This window comes from Spea bombifrons, chromosome 7, assembly GCF_027358695.1.
Source record: "Spea bombifrons isolate aSpeBom1 chromosome 7, aSpeBom1.2.pri, whole genome shotgun sequence".
Taxonomy (NCBI): Eukaryota; Metazoa; Chordata; class Amphibia; order Anura; family Pelobatidae; genus Spea; species Spea bombifrons.
The window spans coordinates 45,644,592-45,657,202 of NC_071093.1; the positions used below are offsets into that span (position 1 = coordinate 45,644,592).

Consider the following 12,611-nt stretch of genomic DNA (forward strand, 5'->3'; position numbering starts at 1 on the left):
ACCCCCCAACCCGTCGTTGGACCCGGACAACCGAGAGTCTATTGTTATAAAATAACATTTTTCTTGCACACAAGTGACTATTTTTCTAATAATTTTTTATTGCGTTGCATTTTCTGCATCATTATTCCGCCCTGGTATCGAGGGTTAACTCAAAGCATTTCAGGGCCATGTGTTCCTCACCGCACGGCTCTTAAGAGATTTTCGGCAAATTTTATACCCCCAGGTGTGAACGTCGCTGCACAGCCTCAAGGTCTATCTTATTAACTCACCTGCGTTCAAGCAGGATATGATTGAGGGCCCTTGAGGATAGTTTAAGGACATTTAGGACCAGGTTGCCATGAATGTAATACAGAAAACCGTCTGACCGGGGGGGCGGCCATGCGTGCAGCGAACGGCATTTAATATGTATCTAAATTAAGAATGAATGCCATGGGCGACCAATCAGGAAGAGGCGGGAGGGGCACGTCGGATACATTTTGGAGATACTAGGGGTCCGGTAATCTGTTGCTAGGAGACTTTTTCTATTGTGCAATTTTTTTTTTGTGTGCCCCAGAGGTGTTGGATCCCAGGTCTTGAGGGCCAACTTGAAGATGGCTTAAAGATGATGAACTTACCTGTGTTCAAGAATGACGAAAACCTGTTTGCAGACCTCAAGGCCTGGACTCCGACACCCCTGGCTTTAGTGCAACTAACAGGCAGCGAAATAATCTTCGCCCAGATCCCTTAAATCCTGCCCCGTAGCGTCCGGCGGGCCGGCGCAGGTGATGTTGTTGTAGGTGTAGATCAGGTCGCTGCTGTCTTCTCCCTCCGATATGGACTTGACCACACGTGGGACGACGGTGGCGTTCCTCAAGGAGAAGTCCCTCAGATCTTTAAGAGAGCAGCCGCAGTCCCACTGGTTGCTGTTCAGCCAAAGCTGCTGCATTGCGTGACTCGGGAAATTAACAGAGAGACGTTTCAGGGAGTTTTTCTGGAGGTTGAGATACCTCAGGTGGGGCAGAGGCAGAAAAACGTCGTCGGCCAAGGCCTTCAGCTGGTTGTCGGAGAGGTCTAACCACTGTAACTGCTGACAGGGTTTGAAGGCTTCTGGAGCGACGGTCTGGAGTTGGTTGCCGGACAGAAGAAGGTAGGAGAGGTTGTTGAGGCCTGTGAAGGATCGGACTGAAAGGTGGGTCAACTTATTGAACTTGAGGTCCAATTCTAGAAGATCCTGGAGGTCGGAGAAGCTGAGATCGTCGATGATGGAGATGTCGTTTCGTTGGAGGAAGAGTCTACGGACGCTGGAGAGCCCGGAAAACAGATGCGGCTTTATTCTGGTGATACAGCTGTTCTCCATGTGCAAACTGTGGAGCTTCCTCAGCCCTCTGAAAGAATATTCTGGAAGGGCCCTAAAGCAGTTCCCGGAAAGATTCATCACCGCCACATTCAGCAGGCCGGAAAACGCACCTTGGCGGATCTCTTGTATGTAGTTGTGATTCAGGGACAGAAACTCCAGTTGACCCAAACCTTCGAAGGTTCTGTCCATCAAGACTTTGATCTTGTTGTGTCCAAGGTTCAACTCTTCCAAAAACTGTAGGTCCTTGAAAGTCCTCGGCCTTAGCCCCGGCAGAGAGTTGTTGTAGAGTCGGAGGACATGGAGGCTCAGCAGACCAACAAAGGTGTCCTCGGTCAGTATAGTCAAGCGGTTGTGAGACAAATCCAGCCAACGTAGGGACTTCATGCCGAAGAAAGCTCTAGGAGCAATGGTGGTGATGACGTTGTGGTTGAGATAGAGCTTCTCCATCTTCTGTAGCTTGGAGAACACGTTAGCCTTCAATCCCCTCAGCGAGTTCCCACTCAAGTCCAACTCCTTCAGCTCCACTAAGCTCAGAAAGAGTGGAGGGTGAAGATAAACCAGGCGGTTCCCGGACAAAATAAGTTCTCTCAGGTTGGGCAGGTCGTGGAAGACGGTGTCTGGTAGGACCACCAGCAGGTTCCATCCCAGGTTTAGGTACCAGAGGTTCGAGAGACCAGAGAACAGACCGTCTTCGATTTTGCTGAAGAGGTTGTTGTTGAGGCTCAAAGAGACCAAATTCTGGGTGTGGAGGAAGGTATTGGGGGCCAAGAACCTCAACATGTTCCTCTCCAAATGGAGATGGGCTAAAGCCTTGAGCCCGTGCAGCGCATGGTTCTCCAAACTCACCAAGTGGTTGCTCTGCAAGTTGAGAAAGTCCAGCTGGGTCAAGTTCCTGAAGGCTCCTGACCTGACCGTCGTAAGATTGTTCCCGTCAAGCCAGAGCAGGCGAGTGTTGGCGGGCAGCGTCTCGTGAATGTGCGAGAGGTTGCGGGAACTGCAGAAAACGTTGTACTCCTCGCCGTAATCGTAGCTGCACACGCAGGGCGCGGGACATGCGGAGTCCGGGACGGAGTCGGACGCCAGAACATTCCACTTCAAGATGCTAATGAGGATGAACACGACCCGGAACCCTGAAAAAGAAAGAGGGGGTGAGATGGTGTATTGAAGACCACGGGCATCAGCACTAACCAGCCCATACTACATTTGGTGGTAAGGTGGTAGATAAGTGGAACAGCCTCCCAGCAGAAGTGGTAGAGGCTAACACATTGAGGGACTTTAAACACAAGCGTGGGGTAGGTTCCAGGTGTCGGCGGCTCCCGTGAGGCATTTGTATAGATGGAGAGTTGGAGGTCTTTAATTTCTGCAACAAAAAAAGCTTTATACATATAGCACAGAGACGCACCGCCTGGGGGGGTCATTACGCAATCGCAGGAGCGTTTCTGCCAGGGATAAGCTCAGCTCGGCAGCGACAGATCCCCGTCTGCGGAATACGGGAAGCTGCAGCACAGAAGAGCATTTATCTGCTTAACTGGAACTGCCGGAACTTTTGGAAAAGGTAACCGCCTCTAAAATAACGAGACTGTCCATCCGAGACGGGGTAATATATGGTTATTATTATATATGGATGTTATACTATATATTATATATGGATATTATACCGTATAGATAGATATAGTATATGGTTATTCCTCCCCTGCACATGTAATGCCCTCCCCGTTAGGCGCAGGTTCGTCTGTATCACTGGATTATCTCTTTTTAGTGACATTAATGATCTCGTTTCGGTTGGATTCGGTGGATTTCGAGTTTTTGGCATAAAGCCGGCGGCATCTACCGGCCGAGCCCTGGGATTCGCTGCGACTTTTAACACTTCGCTCTCCTGCCAGATGTACGTTTAACGGTTTTAAGGTTTTTAGTAATGCTGCAGATAATGGGGGGGGGTATTTCTGGGGGGTTCAGGGGGTCACCGCACGCAGGTATCAGGGGCACGGACTCAGCGGTCTCCATGTTAAAATTCCTAAAATTCAGGCTCTCGAGGACTAAACCAAACCCCCCCCTTAATAGTAAGCCGCTGTTGTTTCGGTGGCAGGGGGGTGCGTTGGCCCCGGGAGCGTTGGCCCGTACCGTGCTCCCCTAAATGTTTGGCCCCCGGGGGCCGGCATGCTCGGAAAGCGGTAAGCGGCTCCTTACCTGCTCCTGCGCGTCTCATATTGGCAGTCACATAGCAGGCTGTGCGCTCTCTCCCCAGGCAGGGTCACAGCTGGAGGCTCTGTCACAAAAGACAAGGGCGATAAGGGAGTCGCAATGGGCCAACCGGAGACAGGCAGTAACCCCTTCACTGCCGGCCGGGGGGATGTGCTCACACCTGGGGAAAACATCCCCTGTTAACACCTTCACGGCAGCACAAGTTTTGGCTGCACCTTATTAACCCCCCACCTATACCGGCCGCTGGCATTAATGCAGCCTGTTAACCCCTACGCTCCCAGTCCGGGGAGAGATGCGATTGGTTTAGTGGAAATGCAGACTTTTAACTATTTACTGTCTGGGAAGTGCATCGGACAGACTCCGCACAGGCTGCTGTACATTTAAATGGACAAAGGCGTGGCCGGGGCGGAGCTTTACCCAGACTTTTTATGCGCCTTTGCCCCCCAATTGCAGGGTATTTGTGTCACTGAGTGGGGCATTTAGAAGAATAATGGGGTTTATTTACCCCGTTTAATTTATAAAGCCGTTCCCTGCTGTTTCTATACACATTATCGGGGCTTTTAGGGCAGTAGAACCCTGCGATCCCCTCATACCCAGCAAACATTCTGACCTCCTAGAAAAGAGGGGCATCAGGGGGGGAAAGAGGGGGCATCGGGGGAGGAGGAAAGAGAGGGCATTGGGGGAGGAGAGAAGGGGTATCGGGGGAGGAGAGAGGGGGTATCAGGGGATTTAAAGGGACATTACTGGGGCTTTTAGGGCTGTAACTTTATCCGTTCTTTGTCCAGGAGACAATCAGATGCGTAAACACAGCGGGCCGTAAACCAATATTAGCAGACGTTGCCACACAGATAAGTCCCGGCTCGCAGGGTTATCTGCGCATGGTCTGTCGCTCGCGGGGTTAATATTCCTTTTCAACCGGTTTGTGTTTATACTGCAGACAGATGACAAATCATTACTAATGTTACACAAAAGACAGACTGGCGCACACCCAAAAACACACATATACACACTAATACACACACACACTAATACATCCACACACTAATACACACACTAATACATACACACACAATACAATACACACACTAATATACACACACTAATACACACACACTAATACACACACTAATCTATACACACACTAATACATACACACTAATACACACACACTAATACACACACTAATCTATACACACACTAATACATACACAGTAATACACACACTAATCTATACACACACTAATACACACATACACCAATACACAAACTAATCTATACACACACTAATACATACACACTAATACACACACACTAATACACACACTAATCTATACACACACTAATACATACACACTAATACACACACTACACACACTAATACACACACTAATCTATACATACACTAATACACACATACACCAATACACAAACTAATACATACACTTATATATACACACACTAATACATACACTAATACATACACTTATATATACACACACACTAATACACACACTAATACATACACACACTAACATACACACTAATACACACACACTAATATACACACAGTAATACATACACACTAATCTATACACACACTAATACACACACTAGTCAATACACTAATCCATACACACAGCAATCCAAAAATGCACGCACCAAAGCTCACACTCGTTCTACTCCGGCACCAATTTTATTTCCAATTTTGCAGAAATAAGTATTTTTTCCCTTTTAATGGTAAATTGGGGTTTTTTGCTCCTTTGGGGGACATTTTGGCCGCCGACCCCGCGCTCCCCGTTCGCTGATCCCCTGCCTGCCCGGCGGGTCATTTCTCCGACGGCCCCAACAGACGCCGGATTCCCAGATTTCTGAGAAATCTCACCGTTTGCGGCTTCCAATCGTCCAAAGGCCGCGGGGTTTATCTATAAATTTGGCCGCATCTGACTGATACCTGTCCGGTCAGTGGCCCTGGGGCAGCCAAATTAACCCTAAAAATAGGTATGGGTCAAAATCTTGATATCAGGGCAGATCTACATGTACACCGTGTCTCACGCACACGCGTGTCGTCTATGTACATATATTGCGTACATACCTAGGAAGTTAGGGTGACGGGGCAAAATCTCACCGTGAGAGGGCAGATCCTCAAGGTGAATGAAGCAATTTTCTGGGCAAAAGGGTAGATTGTCAGGGTGAAGGGGCAGATTCTTAGGGGTTCATAGTGAACGGGCAGATTCTTGGGGTGAACCGGCAGGCGCTGGGGATGATGAGGGTGGATTTTCTGGCTGAATGGGGCAAATTCTCAATTGAGGATTCTCGGGGTGGGGGCAGATATGCGTTTAGCTCAGAGATGGACGGGGGGGACCGGCGCGTGCTGATCCTGGTAGGAGAGTGTTTGCACAAACTGATATGAGTTTGGAAACAAGCTGACGAGGCGGGAAAGGTTTGAGGACTTCCCGGAGATGGACGCCGCGCATGGATGTCCACCGGCCCAACCACACAAATGAAGTATTTTGGAGGAAATCTACATTTTTAAAATATTACTTAAAGACAAGGGAAGTGGCCATAAATATATTTTATTAGCGTACGTTATTGCAACGCATGGTGGGAATTGTAGGACACCATCTTTGAGCTGGTGGAGTAATTAGGCAGATTCTCAGGGTTTTTACCCCAGTCTCGGGGTGAAGGGGCAGATTTTCGGGTCACACAGTCTGGGGCCGACTCCTTCACATTCTCCTCTGATTTAATGATATCTGAGCATCTTAATGTTTTGCCTTTCTCCCTGCTAAACTACAGCCGGAATCCCTGCTTGAATACAGGTGACTGCATTCAAAATATCTTTACCTCCTGACCAGTCAATGTTTCCATAGAGACCGTTATTAGACCCATTCGGCAGCCGCCATTAACGAGTCTCTGCAATGGGGTCTTTAGGCTGGGCTATTAAATGGTTAATATTTAAAGAGTCCCAAGATCAGAGAATTCCCAGGCATGGATGATGTCATTCCTAACCCTGGGTATCCAGGCAACAGACGCTCCCTGAGAGAGGCTACCAGCCGCCATTCCATCTCCATGGTAACAAGAAGACGGATGAAACGCAAGCTTCTTTCTGAAAAACAAGCAACTTCCTGTTTCTGCAGACTCACAGGAAGTGACTGTTGCTGGGCAACAATAAATGTTTCGACTTGCATGTCAGTAAGAATTTATCTACCCCAGAGCGGGGCAGATAACTCCAGCGGCTGTAAAATGAGAGGGATAAATGAGCATTACGTTATTATTTGAGTCCCGGAAAAAAATCCCAACGTCCACCAGCTCTGACGCGTTGAGCGACATTGAATGCTGCTGCTAGGAGTCGGGGACCTGATACTGACAAAAAATATATATTATTTTAGCCGTGAATCCTGTATTTTTTTTCTCTCCCAGAACCGGCTGGCAGATCGGCCCCTATCCGGCCCCCGTCTAGTCGCCCGTTTCCCCTGCTGTAAAGACTCAAACCTTAATCAGTCGTTGGTCTCGTCTTAGATTCAGGAGCCGTATGTCTATCCCATGCATGTTTAATCCCCTCACTGTATTACCCTCTACCACCTCTGCTGGGAGGCTGCTCCACTTATCTACCACCCTCTCAGTAAAGTAAAACTTTACCATAATGTGTCTAGCTAGCCTCTGCATTAAACACAAACTCGGAGAAAAAGAAGTTGGGACTGACTTTGAACGCCGTAACGTCAGACCTTTGTTTCTTATATATAGTACTGTAGCTTTAAAAAGGTCCCGAGCCAGGCAGTTGTGGCTCCACCTTCTTGTCGTGTAAACCCCTCCCACTCAGCACACGCGTGCACATGTACACAAGGAGGCAGCCATAGCAACCCCCCTCCCAGCTGTAAACAGATCCAGCATCAGCTGCCTCTCGCTCTCTGAGATACCCCCAGGGCCTATCGCCCCGAATCAGGGACCCCCGGACCCTCATGGACCCTCCGGCAGACGGTGACGCCTCTCTCAAGGAGCAGGTCAGGCGGCTGGCCAATGAAAATGTGAGTTAAGTGACCGTGTCATGTCTTAAATACAAAAGCAAACGGGGTTAGAGTTAATGTTTCATCGTCGGTGCCCTTGGCTGTCTGAGCGTGATGGGGGTTGCAGTAAGACCCTCTGGTCCTGAGCTTCCTACTGTCTGGCGCAGAACAGATCTGTATTCCGTGTTGGGGTTTGGTCCTGCAGTATGGGGGTGATAGGAGTCATGACGCAAGAACGCATCACTGCATCTCATGACATCATCCTTGGTGAATGTTCTGGTGAAGAATCCTAAGTAGTTACTATGGAAACCATTTTACTGATCATGATGATGGCTACAACATGTAGCTCTTACCACCACAATTGCCCTTTTAAATGCCCGGGGGTAGTTTTCAGCCCTGGTGGTCTAGCTGTGACGTTTTGCCCTCCCAGGTGCAGTTACTGGATCGTAATGAGAGGCTGTACGCCAAGCTGAACGAAATGCAGGAGAAGATGGGGAGGTTGGCCGGCTCCAAGACTGACCTTTCATCCAAGCTGGTGCTCAGCGAGGAGGAGAAGCTGAAGGTAAAGCCCTCACCACCTGGTTGCCGGGGGCCGGCAGGTTTATTGCCACAGTTAATACCCTCTGGTGAGATAAGGGTTACAAACACTAGAAGGACACACATACCATCTCTCCACCACCTGCTACATCTTCTCCATTTCATTGGAATGTTGCGTCATGAAGTCCATGTTACGGGGTCTCTTTCCAGGGTAATTGACCTCTTCTTGTACTCATTTTCCTCCACGCAGATCTCTAAAGAACTGATAGAACTTCAGATTGAAACCAACAAGATCAGAGAACACTATGAGGCCGAGACGTTTGAACTCAAGAACACGGTATGAAGACTGCTGGTCGTGGGTAACCCCCCCATTCGACCCTTCGGCTGAGAGAAGCCTTATGGAATGTTGGTGGGATGTCGCGTCCAATGACATTAGATTTCATTTAAGTTCCTTGATGTATAATTAATTCCTGACGTTCCCCCGTAATGATATACGTGCCGACCGACCATCCGCTGGCCTCTACCCTACAGATCTTGTCTCTGGAGAACCGGCTGATGTCCCTGGAGCTGAACAAGGAGAAGTTGAGCGGAGAGCACGAGGCTCTGAAGGAGCGCCTCCGCTCGGTGGAGACCAACCGCAAGGAGCTGGCTGATGAATACATTGTCTTAAAGAGCAACTACTTGGCACTGAGCAAAGAACACGAGAGAGAGGTGAGAGTTTCCCGTGACCGGCGGGTCCCTCAATATCAAGAGATCCCAAATAAACCTAAAAATGATGGTCAAGCTGATTAGATGTTTTTCATCTGTACGAGGTGACTCAATGACCACTTAATGAGTGGCCTCCATTATACCCTAATGGGGGACATCCTTTAAACCCGTGTCCCTTTTGCCTGATGACTTCTGACTCTCCCCGTTCCTACGTGACAGGTGGCCAAGAACGATGAGCTAAGTATGGAACTGCTCAACATGGCCAACAACAGAGGACACGATGACACCTTCACCCAGTCCAGGGCCTTGGTCAACGAGGCCACCGCCGAGCTGGAGAGAGTGAGGTCCATGGTGAACCGGCTGTCTGCCCGCAAGATCAAGGTATCGTCATGCCGGATCCCGGACAGCGTGCTCTTCTTACACATGACATCATAGAACGCGCCACGCGAATTACATTTAGATACATTGTAACATCAACAATCTCATCCTATCTCTTTTTCTCACTCCTGATTGGTCAGCCGGAAGAGGTGGTCGCCTCGGAGCACGAGCGCAGGAAGCTGGAGAGAAACGTAAGGAGAGATCACTCGCTTTCCCCGTCCTCCCGGATAAAAGCGGAACTTTATGTGAAAATGATTTTTTTTGTTCTCTGTGGAGTTTTATTAATGAACGGATTATACGAGTGGTCTGCGTTGGCCCCCGTGTGTATTTATACATGTGTCGTATTTATCATTTGTGTCATCGTAGCTTCTCGGAAATCAAGACCACATCAGAGAAGAGATCGAAAGTCTGAAAAAGATCCACGGATCCCAACAGCAGAAACTGGAGGATAGAGTGTAAGCTCTTTGTACAGAATGTTGCGTGTTGTGGGTTAATGACGTGTTTGTAAGCCACCTCTGCTATCTAATGGATATGATGATTCCTCATCCCTAGGGTTGCGATGGGCAAAGAGGTTCAGGAAGCCAAAAGGGCCATTCGTAGCACGCAGCACAAGATGGCGGAACAATCGGCGGTGAGTGGAACCCAGTTAGCCACTGGGCGGTCGCTTTGATTTTTTAATAGGGGATGGTCAAGGAGACGCCACCGCATATGACAGCGCTATATATATCCATCTCTTATAGGTCCTTCTGACGTCCCAAAGTCAACTGAAAGAACTCGAGGCGGAAAACTCGCGCCTGCAGCTGAGCCTAAAGGAGCTTAATGAGGAATATCGCTCCCGGCTCAACCGCTACATACAGGATCTGGCGGTAAGCAACCAATAATCCTTCCTAGATGCCCAATTACCCCATCTAAAGCCCCACTGATCTCCCCTGAGCCGTGGTGCACTATGGACCCTCACCCCCAATATGACAATCTGCCCCGGTGATATGTATAACATTACTTGGCATGTGATGCCACACGGCTCACACACGCAGAGCTTCGTACCTGTCTACACGTGGGTTGACGTGCTTGTCTCTGTCTTAGGATTACGTGGACGGGAGTGTGAGAGCAGGGGCGTCCGGTAAACCCCAGGTGGATCCGGTGCGGATGAAGCAGTATGTCGACAGTATGCTCGGTGACATCAAAGCCTCTCACCGGTCCAGGGAGGAGCAGCTTGCGAGTGCAGCCCGGCAGTACAAGAAGCGCATGCAGAACCTGTTGAAGAAGCATGAGAGTCTGCTTATTGCATATCGGTAAGGATGGCAGAAGGCCATCATGGACCAACTCTATGTCAGGAGCGTCCACTATGTAGCTGGAAACGTGGGCTACACCTGAGGGCCATGCAGACGTATATATACGTCCCGTGTTAAAATGTAGCGGCCGCTCCTGAGCCCAATGTGACTTGCCGGGGACCAGCCCCATCCTGCCCTGCTACCTGATGGCTCCATAAGAGCATTTCAGGGTAGATGTTCTGTGTCCTCAGTCCCCACCAGCCTATGGGGACCAATCACAGTCCATGCTGAGCTCCTATGAAGCGCCATCATTGGAAGAGTAAAACCTGGTGCTGCGGTCAGGGTCTGTCAGGAGCGGGCAAATGATGATCAGATTAGTCCTGACCAATAGGAGAGATCTGATCATTGTGACAGCCACTAGAAGCCCCCTCCCATAAGTGAGAAAGAGAGGTCACGCAAGGTAAAGAGAAAAAACCCCACAAAAATTATGAATATTTTTTTAAATTAACAATTTTATTACACATTCTGCATATTATAGACACTTCATATCATTGTGCATTTTGGGCAGGTTGGGCAATATTTTTTCATACACACATTTCTGATGCAAAAAATGGACACCAATACCGTAGGTGCACTAACCCCACAACGAGCTGGATTCGGGGCGGAATTACATGGTTTTGGAGATAGCTTTACCAAATCCACTCTAAATTAATTTGGCTGCTTCTACCACTACGGAGGGGGGGGTAATTTACAAACCACAATTTAGCCGTAACCAAATTCTTGACATTAACGACCAAACTGGAACTCAATATCCCAAGCAGAGGACACACAACCTGCCGCTAATCCCAGCGAGAAGATCAGGGACGGGTCTGGGGGCTTCTGTGGAGAGATTGCCCCCTTGTATTTACGGTCATTTAAATCCTTAGAATGCAGCGAGAACAGATCCTGGCGCTAGGGAACCAAGACATGGACCCCGGACCCCCTGAGCATCACTTCTCCATCACTGATCCCGAACTGCTGTCTCAGTCAGCGCAGGAACTGAACCGCCTGCGCGAGGACAAGTCCCGGCTGGAGGCGCAGGTCCAGGAGCTGAAGGAGAAGGTCGGTGACGCCGAGCACACGGCGCGGGGCCCAATCAGATTGCTCGATTTCATATTAATTAGGGAAATTCGTAACTTTGGTCCCGATGGCCGCCCTCGATGGAATATCCGCCCGTCCGCTGTAATCGGGTCACATCTAATCACCGCTTAAACCCAATAACCTTCTCATTGTAAGCCAGTTCATTAATGTTGTCTCGTTCCCCGGTTTCCGTCTGTAATCTCGCTCTCTCTCTCTCTCTCTCTCTCTCTCTTTCTTGGTACAGAAGAGGATTTCTGATCATATAATTACATCTAATCAGCGGTGAGTATGAAGCCGCCGTAACAGGAGCGTCGTTGGTCTCGTCTTAGATTCAGGAGCCGTATGTCTATCCCATGCATGTGTAATACCCTTGCTGTATAACCCTCTACCACTTCTGCTGGGAGGCTGTTCCACTTATCTACCACCCTCTCAGTAAAGTACAACTTTCCCCATATGGCATATTGCAGGCTGTGTATGAAGGATATCTTTGGTGCAAAGAGCTGAAAGTTGGGTTGGGATATTCTGTTTGGAGTTATTTTTTACCTCTTTGCACGAGAACCCCCCCCCCCAGTGATAGATTTGCTCATAAAAGCTTACAATCATAGTGGGGGGGGATGTGAAAATTTGGAGGCCCCATCCCCCATCCCTTCTGTAACCGAGACGGCTACTGATGACTCTCTTCTTGCTGTTTCAGCGGCACGGGGCAGAACGGGCAGCTCAGCGAAGAGACCTGGGCCGAGATCCGGAAGCAGCTGCGGGAATTCACTCATAACACACAGGTGCGTGCGGACCCCGTCCCGGAGCCCATACGGACCCCCCACTGATCAGAGCCTGTCTGTGGACAGAGCCGGGGGGCAGGTGGCAGGGGTACCTGGATAAGAGGCAGCATTATAATGTATTGGTTGATATGGCGCCATCATGTTCTGCGGTGACACAGAACGGCTAAACCGGGCATACGGGCAAAAGGCGAGGACGACGACCACCTGTCCTTCAAGCCGCTAATATCTGAGCAAACCTCGGCGTTGCTACAATGTTTCTGAGGCTAGCGTGTGATTTGGA

At 49.3% G+C, this 12,611-nt stretch overlaps 2 protein-coding genes across 2 annotated transcripts in view; one reads left to right on the top strand and one right to left on the bottom strand.

The window, feature by feature from the left end:
* Positions 1-508: 508 nt before the first annotated feature.
* IGFALS (insulin like growth factor binding protein acid labile subunit) lies at positions 509-3,689 on the bottom strand. Its single transcript, XM_053470859.1, has 2 exons — positions 3,524-3,689; positions 509-2,466 (listed from the first exon to the last, which is right to left on the bottom strand). Exons 1-2 carry the CDS (start codon positions 3,540-3,542, stop codon positions 689-691), a joined length of 1,797 nt encoding a protein of 598 aa, XP_053326834.1. The 5' UTR covers positions 3,543-3,689; the 3' UTR covers positions 509-688.
* A 3,728-nt stretch (positions 3,690-7,417) lies between these two features.
* CCDC78 (coiled-coil domain containing 78) overlaps positions 7,418-12,611 on the top strand; it is a 5,798-nt gene continuing 604 nt past the window's right edge. Inside the window, exons 1-13 of the mRNA XM_053470860.1 lie at positions 7,418-7,560; positions 7,970-8,101; positions 8,327-8,413; positions 8,608-8,787; positions 9,004-9,165; positions 9,303-9,353; positions 9,529-9,617; positions 9,715-9,793; positions 9,903-10,028; positions 10,246-10,454; positions 11,360-11,534; positions 11,797-11,834; positions 12,247-12,331. Coding sequence (XP_053326835.1) covers positions 7,495-7,560; positions 7,970-8,101; positions 8,327-8,413; positions 8,608-8,787; positions 9,004-9,165; positions 9,303-9,353; positions 9,529-9,617; positions 9,715-9,793; positions 9,903-10,028; positions 10,246-10,454; positions 11,360-11,534; positions 11,797-11,834; positions 12,247-12,331 — 1,479 coding nt within the window. The 5' untranslated portion in view covers positions 7,418-7,494. The remainder of the gene's footprint in view (positions 7,561-7,969; positions 8,102-8,326; positions 8,414-8,607; positions 8,788-9,003; positions 9,166-9,302; positions 9,354-9,528; positions 9,618-9,714; positions 9,794-9,902; positions 10,029-10,245; positions 10,455-11,359; positions 11,535-11,796; positions 11,835-12,246; positions 12,332-12,611) is intronic.